This window comes from Cynocephalus volans, chromosome 1, assembly GCF_027409185.1.
Source record: "Cynocephalus volans isolate mCynVol1 chromosome 1, mCynVol1.pri, whole genome shotgun sequence".
Taxonomy (NCBI): domain Eukaryota; kingdom Metazoa; phylum Chordata; class Mammalia; order Dermoptera; family Cynocephalidae; genus Cynocephalus; species Cynocephalus volans.
In genome coordinates, this window is record NC_084460.1 from 268,839,529 (window position 1) to 268,855,426 (window position 15,898).

General features: G+C 39.5%; 1 protein-coding gene across 1 annotated transcript in view; it reads left to right on the plus strand.

The window, feature by feature from the left end:
• The window catches only part of CD28 (CD28 molecule), a 30,087-nt gene extending 16,002 nt beyond the window's left edge, over nucleotides 1-14,085 (plus strand). Inside the window, 3 exon segments of the mRNA XM_063086302.1 lie at nucleotides 6,092-6,446; nucleotides 8,401-8,525; nucleotides 13,957-14,085. Coding sequence (XP_062942372.1) covers nucleotides 6,092-6,446; nucleotides 8,401-8,525; nucleotides 13,957-14,085 — 609 coding nt within the window.
• The last annotated feature ends 1,813 nt before the right edge of the window (nucleotides 14,086-15,898 follow it).

Below are 15,898 nucleotides of genomic sequence, written 5' to 3' on the forward strand. Positions count from 1 at the left end.
TAGCTGCTAGGAAAGGCTTTGAAAAGCAAAGCACTAAATTCATCATCAAAACAACTTGTCAATTCAGTTAGAGAAATGTCAGTCAAGCCAATCTTTGGATACCGCAAGCAAATACAATTGATGCGTTGACAATATTTCTCTTTAACCCAGGTAGAACTTGTCTAACCACTCACAAGAAGGCAAAACAAATGTTTACACTGTAAAGGTCAGATCTGCTAATACCTAAGTGGCCTAAGAAGGAGGTTTTCCACTCTTAGCATGAACTGGAAAGCAAAAAGGAATTAAACAGAAGTTAGTATAGGGAAGCTAACTACTTCTATAGTTTCTTCTGAGTCTAGATATGTCCTTAAATTTCCAATATGTTCTCAAATTATTTGAAGTGCTGTGGATTCCTTCCCAGAAACTCAGAGAACCAAAATACATATCAAAGCCAAATGTCATCTGATATTCTTGTTATTGGCCGCTTTGATTTATCCACGTTATTACTCTTCTCCCATAGAGTAAGGGGTGTGCATTTTCACACATGCTCCATTTTAAGAGAAAATAAAAGGAACCAAAATCATCATGTCTGCTGGAAGTCAGATGATCACACATATTGAGTATCACTTAGAGTAACTGGTTATCTTTTTCTACCACCAAAAGCAAGTTTCTTTCATTTAGTGTCTCTCCAAAGCAGATGTACATGTAGAGGCCCTATGAGGTAGTTTCTCTAAATTATTAGCATGAACCGAGGTGGGACCAAATGCTTTAAGGATATAAATACTGAAAAACAGGAGTTTTTATCAGCCAACCCTGAATTCAGCCTGAATTCGGAGACTATTAGCCATACATTAGCACATAATAAGCAAACTATTTCAAGCATAGCACCTATGTTTATGGATCAGATAATTTAAAAATGATTTATGCCATCAACCAAGAGAATATTGAACACGTAACAGCCAGCCTAGATACTGGGGTCTTGGATTGCCCTCCCTGAGAAACTTCCCAATTTATAGTGCTGAGGTAGGATAAGCTCAGACAAGCTCAGGAGAAATCAGTCTCAACAATGCCGAGGTTTGAATTTGGAGGCCTTATGGACAGAAGGAAAATTCATCTTCCAGTCATCTCACTACATCATGCCTTGGAGAAGGAAAGATAGTCTCAGGAGAGGAAGACTGCTGCTTTTCCCTTCTGGAAAAAAGCAGACACTGGAATAAGCTCCAAGGAGTCAACTGTGTTCCCAGTAACATTTGAGGTAATTTGTATTTTCTTTGCAATGATCCCTCCGGCTGGAAGAATGTCTTCTTCATATCCCAGATGTCCAAACTTCACCTCAGTTCCTTAGCTGTCTATTCTGGTAGTGTAATAAAGAAGAGATGAATGAAGAGGTTGTAGGCAAAAGGAAAATGCTTATGCACTGGTTGCTTTGTATGGCCTGAGGACAGCCATTTTTAACTCCTCCCCCTCTCTCACTCACCACACCTAAGCCAATGCTGAGTGCTGCACATTTTACCTTGTAAATATTTCTTGAGTGTATTCACTCCTTTCAAACCGTATTTCAGTCCTTGTCATCTCTTGCCTAGACTACTACAACTGTATCCTAACTGGTCTCCATGTTTTCACTCTTGGACCTTCAAATTTACTTTCCACATTTTTGCTAAAGTGACCTATATAAAACGAAAAGTTGTGCACATCACTGTTCTGCCTAACAGCCTTCAACAGGTCCCCATCACCTGCAGGAGAGAGCTCAAGCTCTCTAATGTGGTGAGCTAGGCCTGCTTTGCCGATCTTGTCTTTCACTACTCCTGGTCCCGCAAACTTGAGGTATAGCTCTAATTCCCTCCATCTGCCATACTCTTTCTCGTCTCCTTATCTCCTCTGCCTAGACACTGTCTTGTTCTCCCCAAATCCCCCTACCTTACTCCTAACCCCAACATACACTCTCCCACCTCACTCCACTCTCCAACACAAAAACACAGGATAGCCAGGCTAACTTTCACTTAGTAAAAATTTGTCAAATTAATGTATGCATAATCCTTCAAGACTCAGGCCAGCAGTTATCTCCTGTAGAAATTCTTACCTGGTTCCACAATTGTCCCCAGAAACTCTGTGCAGATCACTGTGCCACTATTTTTTAAGTAGCTGTCTGTTAATGTTTCTTTCTTCTCCACTAGACTGTGAGCTATTCAAGGACAGAAACCGAGTGCTGTTCATTTTGGGGAATTTTTCTCTCCCACATGCATCTTGAGAAGATGTTACACCCTGAGTTAGACAAGACATAGTCAGCACATTACTGGAGTACAGGTGCTGAAGCTTCTTCTCCTTCCTCCCTCTCCCTTCCTGCTCTCCACCTCACTGTGGGTGCAGGGAGGAAAAAGCCAAGCTGGGTAACCATCTGGGGTTTCTCTCCAGCCTCACTGTTTCCCCACCCACGCTCCCTTTTTTATTCCCACAAAGAAGCCCTATTCTTGTATTTTTTCTTATATCAGCTCTTGAAGACCGATTAGGAAGAATTTGAATGCCCATCAAAACAATCCAAATAATTAGCACCAGAAATGATGGCAGAAATACAAATGCCTAACCTGCTATTATTTCTTTCTGGGGTTGGTTGCCCTTCTAATTGGAATTCGACCAGTGACTCCTTCTGAGTAAACAAAGAAAGGGGCCAAAGAAAGTAAAACAAAAACAAAAAACAAGTCAGATTTTCATATTAAACCTTTCAATTCTTTACTGGTTTACTTTTCAGAGCTTTTGTAGATTATTTGCTGAATGAATAATAAATGAAGCTCAAGTTGTTAAGACGCAAGTTTTGAACAAGGATTTAATGAGACGGTAGCTAGACCTAGCTGCTGATAAAAACGATACAGTCAGATCACCATATGTCACTCAACAATTATTTAATGAGATCCTATTAGTCACACGGTATTATATAAAGAAAGTTAACATATGGTTTTCACTGTCAAGAGACTTGGGAACTAGGGGCCTAGAGGAAATATACATGAATCAAAAGTTAAGCATATTACAGCATATGAAACAAGAGCCATTCAAAAGGTAGAACCTGACAAATGGCAAATGAGTGATACAGACAGGAATTGCTTTGAGATCTGAGAAGAAAAGGTATTCTGGGCCATTGAGTTAGTGCCCGAGGTGGGAATGCTCATGTTGTGTTCTTGGGTTAGTGACTTAACTAGTGTAGCTAATTAGGAGGGTTTTGGCTTGAGGAAATGAGGTTGGAAAAAATGGCAGAAGCCTATGAATTTAATGATAAGAAGTTAAGTTTTATCCATTAGGCCACTGGTTCTCAAACTTGACTATAATTTAGAATTACCTGAGAAATTTAAAAAATACTGATACCTGGGTTCTATACTCAGATTCTGACTTAATTGGCCTGGGAATCAGGGGTTTTTAAAGTTCCCAGATGATACAAATCTGCTGACAGCTTAGAAGTCTGTTAGGCCATAGTGGTTTTCAATCCCAACTGAATATTAGAATCAACTGGGGGAGGTTTTAAGACAATACCAAAGACAATGCACAGAAAGGGAGAAAATATTTGCAAATCATGTATCTGATAAGAAACTTGTATCAAAAATATATAAAGACTTCCGATAATTCAATAGTTAAAAGACAAATAACCCAGTTAATAAATGGGCAAATGATCTGAATAGACAGTTCACTAAGAAGGATAATGGCTAATAAGTGCATGAACAGTGGCTTAACATCATTAGTCATTAGAGAAATGCAAATCAAATCACAGTGAGATACTACTTCATATCCAGTAGGATGGCTGTAATAGAAAAGATTGACAATAACAAGTGTTGACCAAGATGAGAAAAAATTGGATCCCTCATGCATGCTGGTGGAAATGTAAAATGGTACAGTTGCTTTGGAAAACAGTTTGGCAATTCCTAGAGTTACGATATGACCTAGCAATTCCAACTCCTGGAATATATCCAAGAGAATTGAAAACACATTTCCCCATAAAAACTTGTACACAAATGTTCACAGTAGCATTAGTTCATAATAGCCAAAAAGTGATGAATGGAAAAATGAAATGTGGTTTATCCAAACAATGGAATATTATTTGACCACAAAAAGCAATAAAGTTCTGATACATGTTACAGCATGAATGAACCTCGAAAACATTATTCTAAATGAAGAAGCCAGACATAAAAGGCCATGTATTCTATGATTCCATTTGTATGAAAGGTACAGAATAGGCAAATTCATAGAGACAGAAAATAGATGAATTGTTTCCAGGGGTTAGTGAGAGGGAGGACTGGGGACTGACTGAATGGATGTGGTGTTTCTTTTGGGGGCAATGAAAGCATTCTGGAATCAGATAGTGGTAATCCATTCAAAACGCTATGAATATTCTAAAAAGCCACTGAATTTGAAAGGTACATTAATTATGTCTCAAAGCTGTTATAAAAAAAGAAATAAAAAATCAACCTATCACCCCCTTCCCCTCCATCCCTAGCCTAACCCAATTAAATCAGAATTTCTGAGAATGGGAGGACCAAGGTGTAGATATTTTTTTTTTTTAAAGTTCTTGATGTATAGCCAGCACTGATAACTGTACAGGAGACAAAAAACTATTAGCAATTTAGTTCTATGCAGGTCCCTTATCCCAAAACAACTCCCTCCAAAACAAACAAACAAACAAACTAACAAACAAACAAACAAACCCCATCAGAGTACATGAATTCAAATTTAGGCTAAACTGTACATTTCATTTTAATAGATTCTGATTTTAGTTGGCTCTTCAGTGTGGGTACACAGGGTGCTGCTTCAAATAACCTTTATTAAAATGTGTGTAGGTAGATAATTGTTAGTATACTCCAGAACAATAGCAAAAAATGTTTTAGTGTGTATTGAAATTTGAGCCAAAGACTAAGTGGTTTGTTTTAGAAAAATTTGGGAAGGTCTTTTTGTTGTAAAGCTGATTCTCAGTGCTTCAGTGGTCTGTGTCTCAGGTGGTTGTGGCTGACTTGGGTTTTAGTTCTAGTTTTGCTCATGTTTGCTCAGTGACTGTAGACAAGCCATCAAATGTTTCCAGGCCTCATACAATCACTAAAAAAAAAAAAAAAAAGAAAAGAAATATATTTATTGTCATGTGCCAGCAATGGGGATACAGTGGGAAACAAGATTGATATGTTTTCTTTTCTCATGGAGTTGATCACCCAGCTTCAGTTTCTTTGCTTTTAAAGTGAAGAGATTGAACTAGATGGTCTCCAGATTCTTTGATCTTTTACTAGGATAGCATAAAGGTGGAAGATGAACCAGGGAGATAAATGGGACTCTTCCACCCTAAGTGATTTAAAGGAACAAAAATGTCAATTTCTTGAGGAGGCTGTTCTCTGAATTTGCTGTGGCAGACAAATTAAAGCACGTTCTTTGGGTTATATTTTTTCTTACATCTTTATCCCACTCTTCTAATGGCCAATAAAAAAAGTCAAAATGTTTCAAAACATTTTATTTTTTTCACAAATGCCTGTATCACAACTTAAAAGCAAATCTATTTGTGCATGTGTTAGGTATTAAAGCTACTGTCAAGTACAGTGCTCACTCAGGAAATCAGCCAATGCATGAATCTCAGTACAGATTCAAAAATTCCAAGTTCATAGCTATGGTGCTCAGTGCCAACAGAAGCCCACATTCTACCTTCCAGGTGAAAACATACTCTATTGTTCCATTTAAAGAAAGAGGAAAATAATATCAAAATGTAAACTTTTAAACTCTTGCTATCATGGATCTCCCCAAGAGCTCCATGAGAAAGACTGCCAAGAGAAAGACTGCCAAAGAGAGACTTTGCTGGAGATCCATTCATCTGGTTAATTAATACATCTTGATTTTTTTTTCCAATTTCATTTATTTTTTCATTTTATTTATTTATTTATTTGTTTATTTATTATTTTAACTTCTCAATATACATTGTAGTTGATTTTCATGACCCTTTACCTGTTCCTCTTCCCCCCTCCGTCTCCCCCCATCATATCTGTTCACTTGTCTTAAAAAGTTCAAGGAATTGTCATGATTGTTGAATACATCTTGCTTTAAAAAAAATATAATCCTTATACTCTTGTTCTAAGCAAATTATTTTTTTTCCCCAGAGAACAAGATTTTGGTGAAGCAGTTGCCCATGCTTGTGGTGGACAACTATGCAGTCAACGTTAGCTGCAAGTATACCTACAACCTCTTCTCAAAGGAGTTCCGGGCATCGCTTTATAAGGGAGTGGACAGTGCTGTGGAAGTTTGTGTTGTGAATGGGAATTACTCCCACCAGCTTCAGTTCCACTCAAATACAGGATTCAACTGTGATGGGAAATTGGGCAATGAAACAGTGACATTCTACCTCCAGAATTTGTATGTTAACCAAACAGATATTTACTTCTGCAAAATTGAGGTCATGTATCCTCCTCCTTACCTAGACAATGAGAAGAGCAATGGAACCATTATCCATGTGAAAGGTAACATGCAACTCTACCATCCTAAAGTGATGGTTTTCAACTGCAGGCCTGAAAACGAGGTCATGGTTAGTGGCGGGGTTGGATACGTCCCATGATCTGATGCTAATAAAGACAAATAATGTTTTCCAAAAAATTTTTTCTCTTACTTTAGAGGAGATTCAAGGTTAATTTTGAATATTTTTTCTTTCCCTCACTGACACTGAGTGGAAGAATAAGGGACGAAGTTATAGCCCACGGGAATAGATCACTCATAAGATGATTCTCCATTTGAGTGGGTCATGGCAGAATAAAGGTTGCCATTAAAATGGAAGCCCAGGTACTCTCAAACCAGCTGAGTCCTAATAGATCAGGAAGAATAGGTTCTATTTCTAATTTCTTCTCTTTTTGCATTCCATGGTCTTCCTCTGTAAAAGTACCTTTTTATTTTCCAAAACATACAAAGGATGCCAGCCTAGAAACCAAGGGACATGAAATTCACTATTAACCAACTCTGTGATCTTGGATAAGTAACCCAACTTTTTCATGGCCCCAAACTCAGTACTATTAGCAGTACTTATGAATTAGTGGAAATAAGTCTACTGAGCTCATGTTGATATTATGTTGTCTTTAAATGTTGGGGAGAAAAATAATAAGATTCCTAAACTCAGAAGAATAGTCTATTGGTAACAACAAATAAAACTGACAAAAGTCAGGGAGATTTTTTTGGTAGACTTTGTGGATACACTGTAGCTTTTCTTTTCTGTACACGATAAATAAGAAAATGTATGTGCTCAGTTTTATATTTAATACTAGCATAATTCCAATCAATTTTTTTCTCCTATGCTGAAACGGAGCTGTGCTGGTGAAAAATAGGACACTAAATAAGGCAAGAACCATTAACAATGCAGCAGAGTAGCTTTTGTGTTCTGCAAAATAGAGGCAATTAATGTGTGAATATTTTGCTTGCTTAGTCTCTTTCAGATTTCTAATATCTATAATGTCCAGACAGAATATTTTAATTGGGTCAAGCCACAGGTTAGAAAAATATGCTATTTTGGAAGCTAAGAGTGAAACATTTTTCCTATATACATGATATACTACTTTAGGATGGTGTTTTATTTATACGTATATGCACATTGTATATCATTTATATTAGAACTGGAAAGGATACTAGTGTTCCTGTACTCAGTAATTGCCAATTTTGTCTGCTTATTATAACTGGGTAGGTTTTAAAAAAATACCAATGCTTGGGCCCAACTCTGAGGTTCTAATGTGATTGATATGGATCGAGGAAGGGGTGCTGGACATTGTTATAACTTCAAACTTCATCAGATGACCCTAAGGTGCAGCCAGGATTGAAAGTCAGTGGACTAGAGGATTTTTGGTATACTTTCTAGTTTTAATTTTATCTAATTTTGAGTAGAACTCTATAGGTTCCTTCCCATCTCATTTCTGATACCCAGGACATAGAGTGACTTACTGGTCCTCATATAATCTATTAGACAGAGTTGGAACTAGAAATTTATCTTCTGATTACCAGTCCAGTGTTCTGACTGTCATATTAGGTTGATGTTTTTCTCAGTGCTTGAAAATATGTATAACATTTAACTTATTCCAAAGATATAATTTAGGGTATAGATGAACTGGCTTCTGATGGGGGTCAGGGCTGGGTTTGGGTTAAGGCCACTGGAAGTCACCATTTTGAATCACACAGTAGATTCAATAAAGTCAGGTGAATGCAATTCTACAACTGTACGACCCTAAAGTAATAGTTTTCACCCGAAGCCTTGAAAACCGACCAGGTCATGGTCAGTGGTGGGGTTGGATAAGTCCCAAAGAGCAAGTCAACAGACTGTAAGCTAGTAATATTTTGTATATTTTATTTCTTCCACATTCTTCTTTGATGTTCAGAAGGAAGGAAATATACTCAACTGCCATTCTCATATCGTTTAATCAGCTCTATTCTATTTTTCAGAGAAACATCCTTGTCCAAATCACCCGTCTCCAAAGTCTTCCAAGCCATTTTGGGCACTGGTGGTGGTTGGTGGAGTCCTGGCTTTCTATAGCTTGCTGGTAACAGTGGCCCTTTGTATTTGCTGGGTAAGAGAAGCAGCTCTGCTTTTATGCATCTTTTCTACTGCATGTGCAATCTGAACATATTCAAGAATTTTGCCTATGTGGTTTTATTTTCTGTTTAACATGAAATTATTATTTTCTTTTTCCCTGTTAAGCTTGAGTACATTCTCTTTTAGCCTGTTCAACTTTGTAGAGATAAAAACTGATATGAACTCTGTTTTCCAGAAGGCACTGAGTAGGTAGCCAGGTAGAATAAGAAGCTAAATGGGCAAATGAAGTATGTGTGTAGGGGTTCTTCCCATTTTGCAATATAATTATGACACATAAAACATATGCATAAAAATCTAGGCAACTCAGGAAGCTAGGCAACCGAAGCCAACGAACAACTTTGGTTCAGGGTCAAAAATCATGAGAAACTTGGCTACCGAAATTGTGCATTCAAACCTAGCAAAGAAACTAGGTCTGTTTTTCTGAGTCATATTTTTGTCTCCTCTGAAGCAGATGAGTTGTGTGAGGCCAAGTATGGTGCTGTCATTATGAAACTATAATGGGAGTTAGACTTTTCTGAGCTCTCACCACCAAACTAGAGTTTACCAACTTTTGCAAATGTTCATGTAATAACTTGGTGTATTTTTCTTTATCTCTTTCAACATTGAATTTTTGGTCTGGGTTTGAACACATTTTGATGAAACTACAGTTAAGAAGGGACCTACTTGGCAAGGATCTTTTCCTTACTCAGAAACTTCCTTTTTGTGGACACAGTGTGATATAGAATACCTCGTGCATTGACTCCATGTTGTCTTTGGCTTTTTTTTTTCTAGAAGTTAGATGATTGTATGAGTCATTTCTTCAATGTGAAATGTATTCTCCTCAAGGATAAAAAACTATTTCTCTTGATATTCTTCATCTCTCTGGCATTAAGTACATTCAGTGCTTAATGAACACTTATTGGATTGGTGAATTGATAATCCCCAGAGAGGCCAAATTAAGGACTTACATAAGCCTGCCTGAAGTAAATACTAGTCTTTAAGACATAATCCGTATATCCAGCTAATCCATAGATGGGTCAGTGATTTCTGGAAGCCATGCCATGTGAAACCATCCTATTTACTGTCACCTTGGTGTGGGCGGCGGTGTGGGAGGGCAGCCCTGGATTCACAGTCTGTCATCCAGTCTTAGATCCTTTTGAACTGTGTTGGCCTATAGCCAGTTTGCTTCTCAATTGTTCCGCACATGTTTATTGCAGTTCAGAAGACCTTAGGGGGCTCATGGGCATCCGTCAGGCTACCTGCTACCTAACCTGTACCTTCTGCAGCGAAGGGAACAAAGTGGCTGTTTGTTCCTGGAAATTCTTTCTACTAGATATCATCTTGGGAATTTGCCTGGCTTGCCTTCTGTAAGTTGCCCAACCCTGATAAGGGGATTTTGTATAGTAAAATATTGCCTAAGTTCTGCCTCTGATGTTAGTTGAGTACTTTGATCTTTCTGGATTTTGGAGTCTTCATGTAAAGTAACCTTTGAGCTTTGATCCTCTGTGGTATTTGCAAATGATTTTAGAACTTTTAGAATTCTTAGTTCTTGTTTTTTCCTAATCCCTTGGCCATTGGCTTTTATGCCTGCCATATGGCTTTCCAACCTTCTCATTAGGAATCTCAGGAAGGCCAGGTGCAGTGGCTCTTTGGGTGTCCTCCCAGGAAAGGTGCTCTTCTGTGATATGCTGAGCTGGGTCAAAGCAATTCACTAGCTTTGCAGGAGTAGTTTTGGAACTGCTTCAACTTTCAGTGGCCAGAAGGGTACGGCTCATCATTTAAAACTTATTGTAAATATGCATTAGAATGTCAGTTACTATAATGAGGCATTAATATGCTGAGTGACTCAAATCACCCTAGGGGACAAAAGCAGCTTCTCACTTTTAATGAGTTTGAACAGTTCATTTCAACTCAGACACATCATAGATGCTGTGGGATTTTCTTTGGCAGCACTAATTCCTAGTGAGGTTCATCTTGCTTTGTCTTGAGAAAACTTATTTTAGTCTTATTCTGTTCAAAGGCTCCCCATGAATTGGGCAGTCCCATTGCTTGGTATGTCTTTTCATCTGTGGCCTCATGTAGTCAATTTGGTCACCCAGTAAGAACTACCCTTTATTTGCATCTCAAACCTAGGTCCTGGTACCCTGACTAAAAGGGTGTAAATAAAAATATATCTCTATTTCATGGAATAACATAGCATTTTTTACCCTGAGCTCCTTTTTTCCTGCTACTGTTGTTCAAGCAACAAGCACCTTGCTGAGCTAGGCATCTAAGTCATTAGGGATGGCCTAGAGTTTAGTCATTTCCTGGGTAATTTTCTGAGATCCTATTTTTGGCTGGTCTGCCTTGTGCCTTAGTGTAAGCCTCTGTTTTCTGGAACTTCCTGAGGGCCTGTGTTGTGCTACCGTAGTCAGTACTAGGCTGAGTGGGTTTCTGGGAGCAGCTGCAGATTCTCAGTTCTTGACCTGATGTTGACATTTGAGTAAATAAAAAGCTCCCCTTGGTCAGGCTGCCACAGACCAGCACCTGTTACTCTCACTCAATCCTCCATTCACTCAGCTGAGCTGGTAAAGCTGTTCCCTTTCCTTGTCTAAAGGTGCCTTTTTGGAAACATGTCCTTCCTTACTGTAGATCACAATGTGCGGAATGTGGATAGTGTGTGTGCTGGTAGTATCTGCCTTTAAATCCAGTAGATTCTTGAAGATATGTCTTTAAGTAGATACCTTGTGTATGTTCTCTGTGTTGTTGCTGCTTCCAGGAAATAAATGAGTAAGCCTGGGGTGAGAGGAAGAGCAAAGGAGGAGTGGTCCTGAAATCACACATCTTTTGCAGACTTGAGTGGTGAAAGGTGGAATAGATGACACAGTCACATAGACACATACAGTGCGGTTCTCCCTGCACACATATATGCATATGCTGGATGCACAAGGGCACTGTGGGTTCTGTGTAGTGCTCCCAGCCATGCATGTGTCATTTCTATCCCACTGTTCTGTTTAGAGTTAGGGTGAATAACTAAACCCACCATCTGATAATAGTGTGAGGGTAAGTAGGAGAGCTGATTGCAGCAGATCTTTCATATTATTTGTCTGCAATCTGGAGAACATCAGAGTCAAGATATCTTCATTACTGGGGCCTCTCTACCAGCTATAGTTTTGTTTGGTTGTCTGGATGCAAAGACTGTCATTTGGGGGGTTAGCAAAAGTTGGAGTAAGTACCAAAAATGCTTCCCAGCGTACCACCAGCAGCCTTCTATACTTATTTTGGGGTAGACATTTCCTGGCCTCAACCCTGCCCTGGTGTAACCTTGTGCCCCAGAGAGCTCTAGTCTTTCATCTACAGAAAGGATTTGGAACCATGAAGAGCAACTTTACTCACATACTTGGTTTCCACGAGTACCACTATCTGAACGCATTCCCCAATTGTATGTGTATAATTCTATCCTAAGTTCTAGGTAGATAACCCATCCACATTCTCAAATCCCAAATGGCCAAAGCTGAATTTGTAACCTTCTCTTTCAAATCTACTTTTCCTGCTATCTTGCCTTCCATCTACGGATGGCACACCATCCTTCTGGTCACCCAGGCTCAACCATCAATCGTTTGGGGTATGAACAAGGAGGACTTGAGCGGTCTAACTATATTCATTATAATTTGGTGATATATTGTGTATCGATTGCTTCCTTGTCATTCCATTTTTTTTTCAAGATCAGACTCTTTACATCAGGATTTCCCAGTCTTGTCACTATTGACATCTTGGGCTGAATAATTCTTTGTTGTGGGGGCTGCTCTGTGCATCGCAGGATGCTTAGCAGCATCTCTGGCCTCTACCCACCAGATGCCAATAGCATCCCTGCCTGTGGTGACAACCCAAAATGTCTTCAGACTTTGCCAAATGTCCCCTGAGATCAGAGATGAGGAAGCTTGAGTTGTCAAGGGTGAGGCTTAGGAGGTCTGTCCTGAGCAAAGGTATTTGTGGTAGTGCCATTTACTGAGATGAGAAACACTGGGAGAGGACCGGATTTTGGAGGAAAATCTTGTTTTGTTTTGAACATGTTGAGTTTAGAGTGCCTTTGTGGTTTACTTCAGAGGTATAAATTCAGGAGTACAGGTGGTAATTGAAGCTGTGAGTATGGATGAGATTGCCTAAGACGAGAGGATAGAGTGAGCAGAGAAGGCCTAGGACCAAGCTGGGAGGAACGGTAACACTGAATGGCTGGTGAGAGAAGGATGAACTTGCAAAGGAGGTGGGAAAGGAGTGGCCAGAGAGGCAGGATGAAAACTGGGATGTCACAAAAGGCAAAGAGGAGGAGTGTCTCAAAAGGAGAGAGTAATCAATGGTACAGAATGCTGCTGAGAGTTCAAGAAGATGAAAACTGAAAATACGTCAGTTGTGTTTGGTAATGTGGAGGTCAGTGTTTCCAAACCTTTCTTTAGAACTTTACTCATGCCCCATTTGACAAGGAAGGTGTGAAGTGCTCAGGCAAGAGTATATGGAAATAAAGGCCGGGGCCGAAGTCATTTGCTTGTTTATTTATTCAGGTATCCATGTCATTCATATACAAGGTATTCACTTATGCACCAGGCCTATGTGCCAGGAAATAACCATTTTTTTATATAATAGAGAATTTTGAATCCAGAAATCTGAATGTCTTTCTATTTTTGGAATTTTTAAGAGACTTTGTCGAAAATATAAATTTGATCATCACATTGATCCAGAAATGGTGCTCCTAATCCCCAGTCAAAAACTTTGCTAATGTACATGACAAGTGTAACTCGTGTTCTAGGATCAGTTATTGCTTCTATTTCTCTCACCCGTGGTAGAAGTTCATCCTAAGGGAGCTGAGCCTGTGGAACAGAGATGAGTGACACTTTGTCTTTATAGAAATATACACACATAAGGGAACAGGAATGCAAAAAGTTGTCTAGAACTATAAATCGCCATTAATTTGGACTCCACCATTCCAAATTTCTGATTATTCCAATTCTGGAGGAACTGAAAGTCCTCTTTGGTTAATTATGGAAAAATGGCTTGAAAAAGCAAATGACAAATGTAAGAAGATGGCAACGGGATGCTTAACCTACTCAAAAGAGGAAGGGCCTTCAAAGTGTATTTACATATCAACAGTGAATATGTTAATCAGATATGGTTTTCTGTTTTTTGGAATTCAGGTCAAATGACTGCCCTGAGAGTAACTCAAATGCATGTCTCCAAAATACTTTCTTTGATTGAGATTTTTTTCAAGTTAATTTAGAAGAGCCAGTAGTTAGGTTTGATTAGTCATTATCCAAGTCCAAGGTGCTCAAAGAATGCTGGTGTTCAGGGTCATTTGACAGTCGATGTTCTGAATAGTTACCCCCAAAGTCTTAGAACTCCTCCTACGATATCTCCTCCATGTCCCCTCATGTTGACACTTCTCTTTTCTGCAGATGAGGAGTAGGAGGAGCAGGCTCCTTCAGAGTGACTACATGAACATGACTCCCCGGAGGCCCGGGCCCACCCGCAGGCACTACCAGCCCTACGCTCCCGCCCGAGACTTCGCGGCGTACCGCTCCTGACACAGATGCCTATCCAGAAGCCAGCTGGCTGGCACCCCTCCACCTGCTCACCACCACTGCTCTGGATAGGAAAGGATTGCCTCATCTTCAGCCGGCCACCTCGGCCCCTGTTAGGCCACCAATGCCAATTTTTCTTGAGCTACTAAACTAAATATCAAGATCATTTTGAGACTATGAAATGAAGTTAAAGAAATTTCCTGTGACAGGCTAAGTCTTGCTGTACCGTGAACCAATTCTAACTCACCATGTATTTATTGACTTGATTCAGAAGTTAGGTAGAAAACAAAAAATGAGTGGATTCTGTTAGTCTTGAAATCTGCTTCCAAGCTGCTGGCTGAGCCCCATTCTTTTCTCACTCACCTGCACGTCTCAGTCAAGCAAATTGTGATATCCAAGGAGGTTTAGTTGGAGAAGAAAGACTAGAATATTATTCCCTTTGGTTAAATGGGTGTTTAGGGTGGGGATAGGTTAGCGTGGGGGTGGGGGGGAGGGAGATTTAAATATTTAAAAACCACTAAAACACTGTCTCCCACTCATGAAATAAGCCACATAGTTCCTATTTAACACTGTTTTTCTTTTAGTTTAGAAAGATGTAGTCATTGTCTTTGATGACTTCTGACCATATTTGGTCATTTTGACAAATGGAATCCCTGCAGAGCAATGCTAGATAAACTGACTTGCTTTCTTCACTCCCTGTGATGGGAATTCCGTGTTAATATTCACAATATGATTCCAAAAGAATAAAATAGTCCTCCCACACCAAGGAAAAATGTGCCAGGAAATAAGGTCACTTCATGTCAAAATTATTTGAATACTACAAAAGATTGTTTAGCAGCTCATTCCAGTCAAACCATACAGCGGCTTTTCTGTTCTACACATGTCAGGTTTGCATGGTTGGTCTCTTTATTGTCTGTGTGGAGATTGGAAGTGGGATGCTGAAAGGGCATCCATTGGAGAAGTGACAATACTGTGAAAAAGGATTTTAGCATTCACTAGGGCATGAGGGATGAGTCCCAAGACACTTCTTCTGAAGGAGGGAGAACGGAAGGGAATGACACAATTCTCGCCATGTGCTGAGGAGGTGGCCAGCATGGGGTGGAGGTTTTCCAGAAGTCATCAGGCAGAAGGAGCCCTGGTGAGAGCTCCATTACAGGTACTTTATGTGCTTTACTGCTCCAGAACTCTGTGGGCTCCTGGAGGCTCATTGAAATGGAAAAGTATTTTGCAGCCTCTCTTTTGAGACAGCATCAAAGTTCTCAAGAGATTCTTCAAGGAATCTCATGGAATGACCATGGATATTTTTCTGCCTCTAGCTTTGGTCATCTGGAATATACCTGGGGACCTTGAAGAATGGCTCTATTGCCGCCTTTACAGTTTGGTCAGTGCTTTGATTAATTCAGGATTTAGAGGGGCCTAGGTTTTAGAGGCAGACAGACCTAGTTCAAGTCCCATTACTAATTGAATGGCCTCAGGCAAGTCACTGTCTGTATCAGACTATGGTTCCTCCACTATAAAATGGAGATAATCATCACAAATATCTGTTCCTATAATCTCCATGAAGGTGTGGCCCAAGTCTGTCTTTGTCTTTGCTTGTTCTGGCATTTAGTACCATGCCTGACATATAATGATAGCTATTGTTATTATTGCCATATAGATTAATTATGTATAAAAATTGAACCGGTCAATGACCTAAGAAGGAAGGGAATACTGTAACACAAATTTAACCCACTACTCAGGGATGAGGTGCTATAACATATGAGAACCTCTTAACTTCTACCATTTTCCTGTTTCTTGGACTATTTTATCTTGTAAT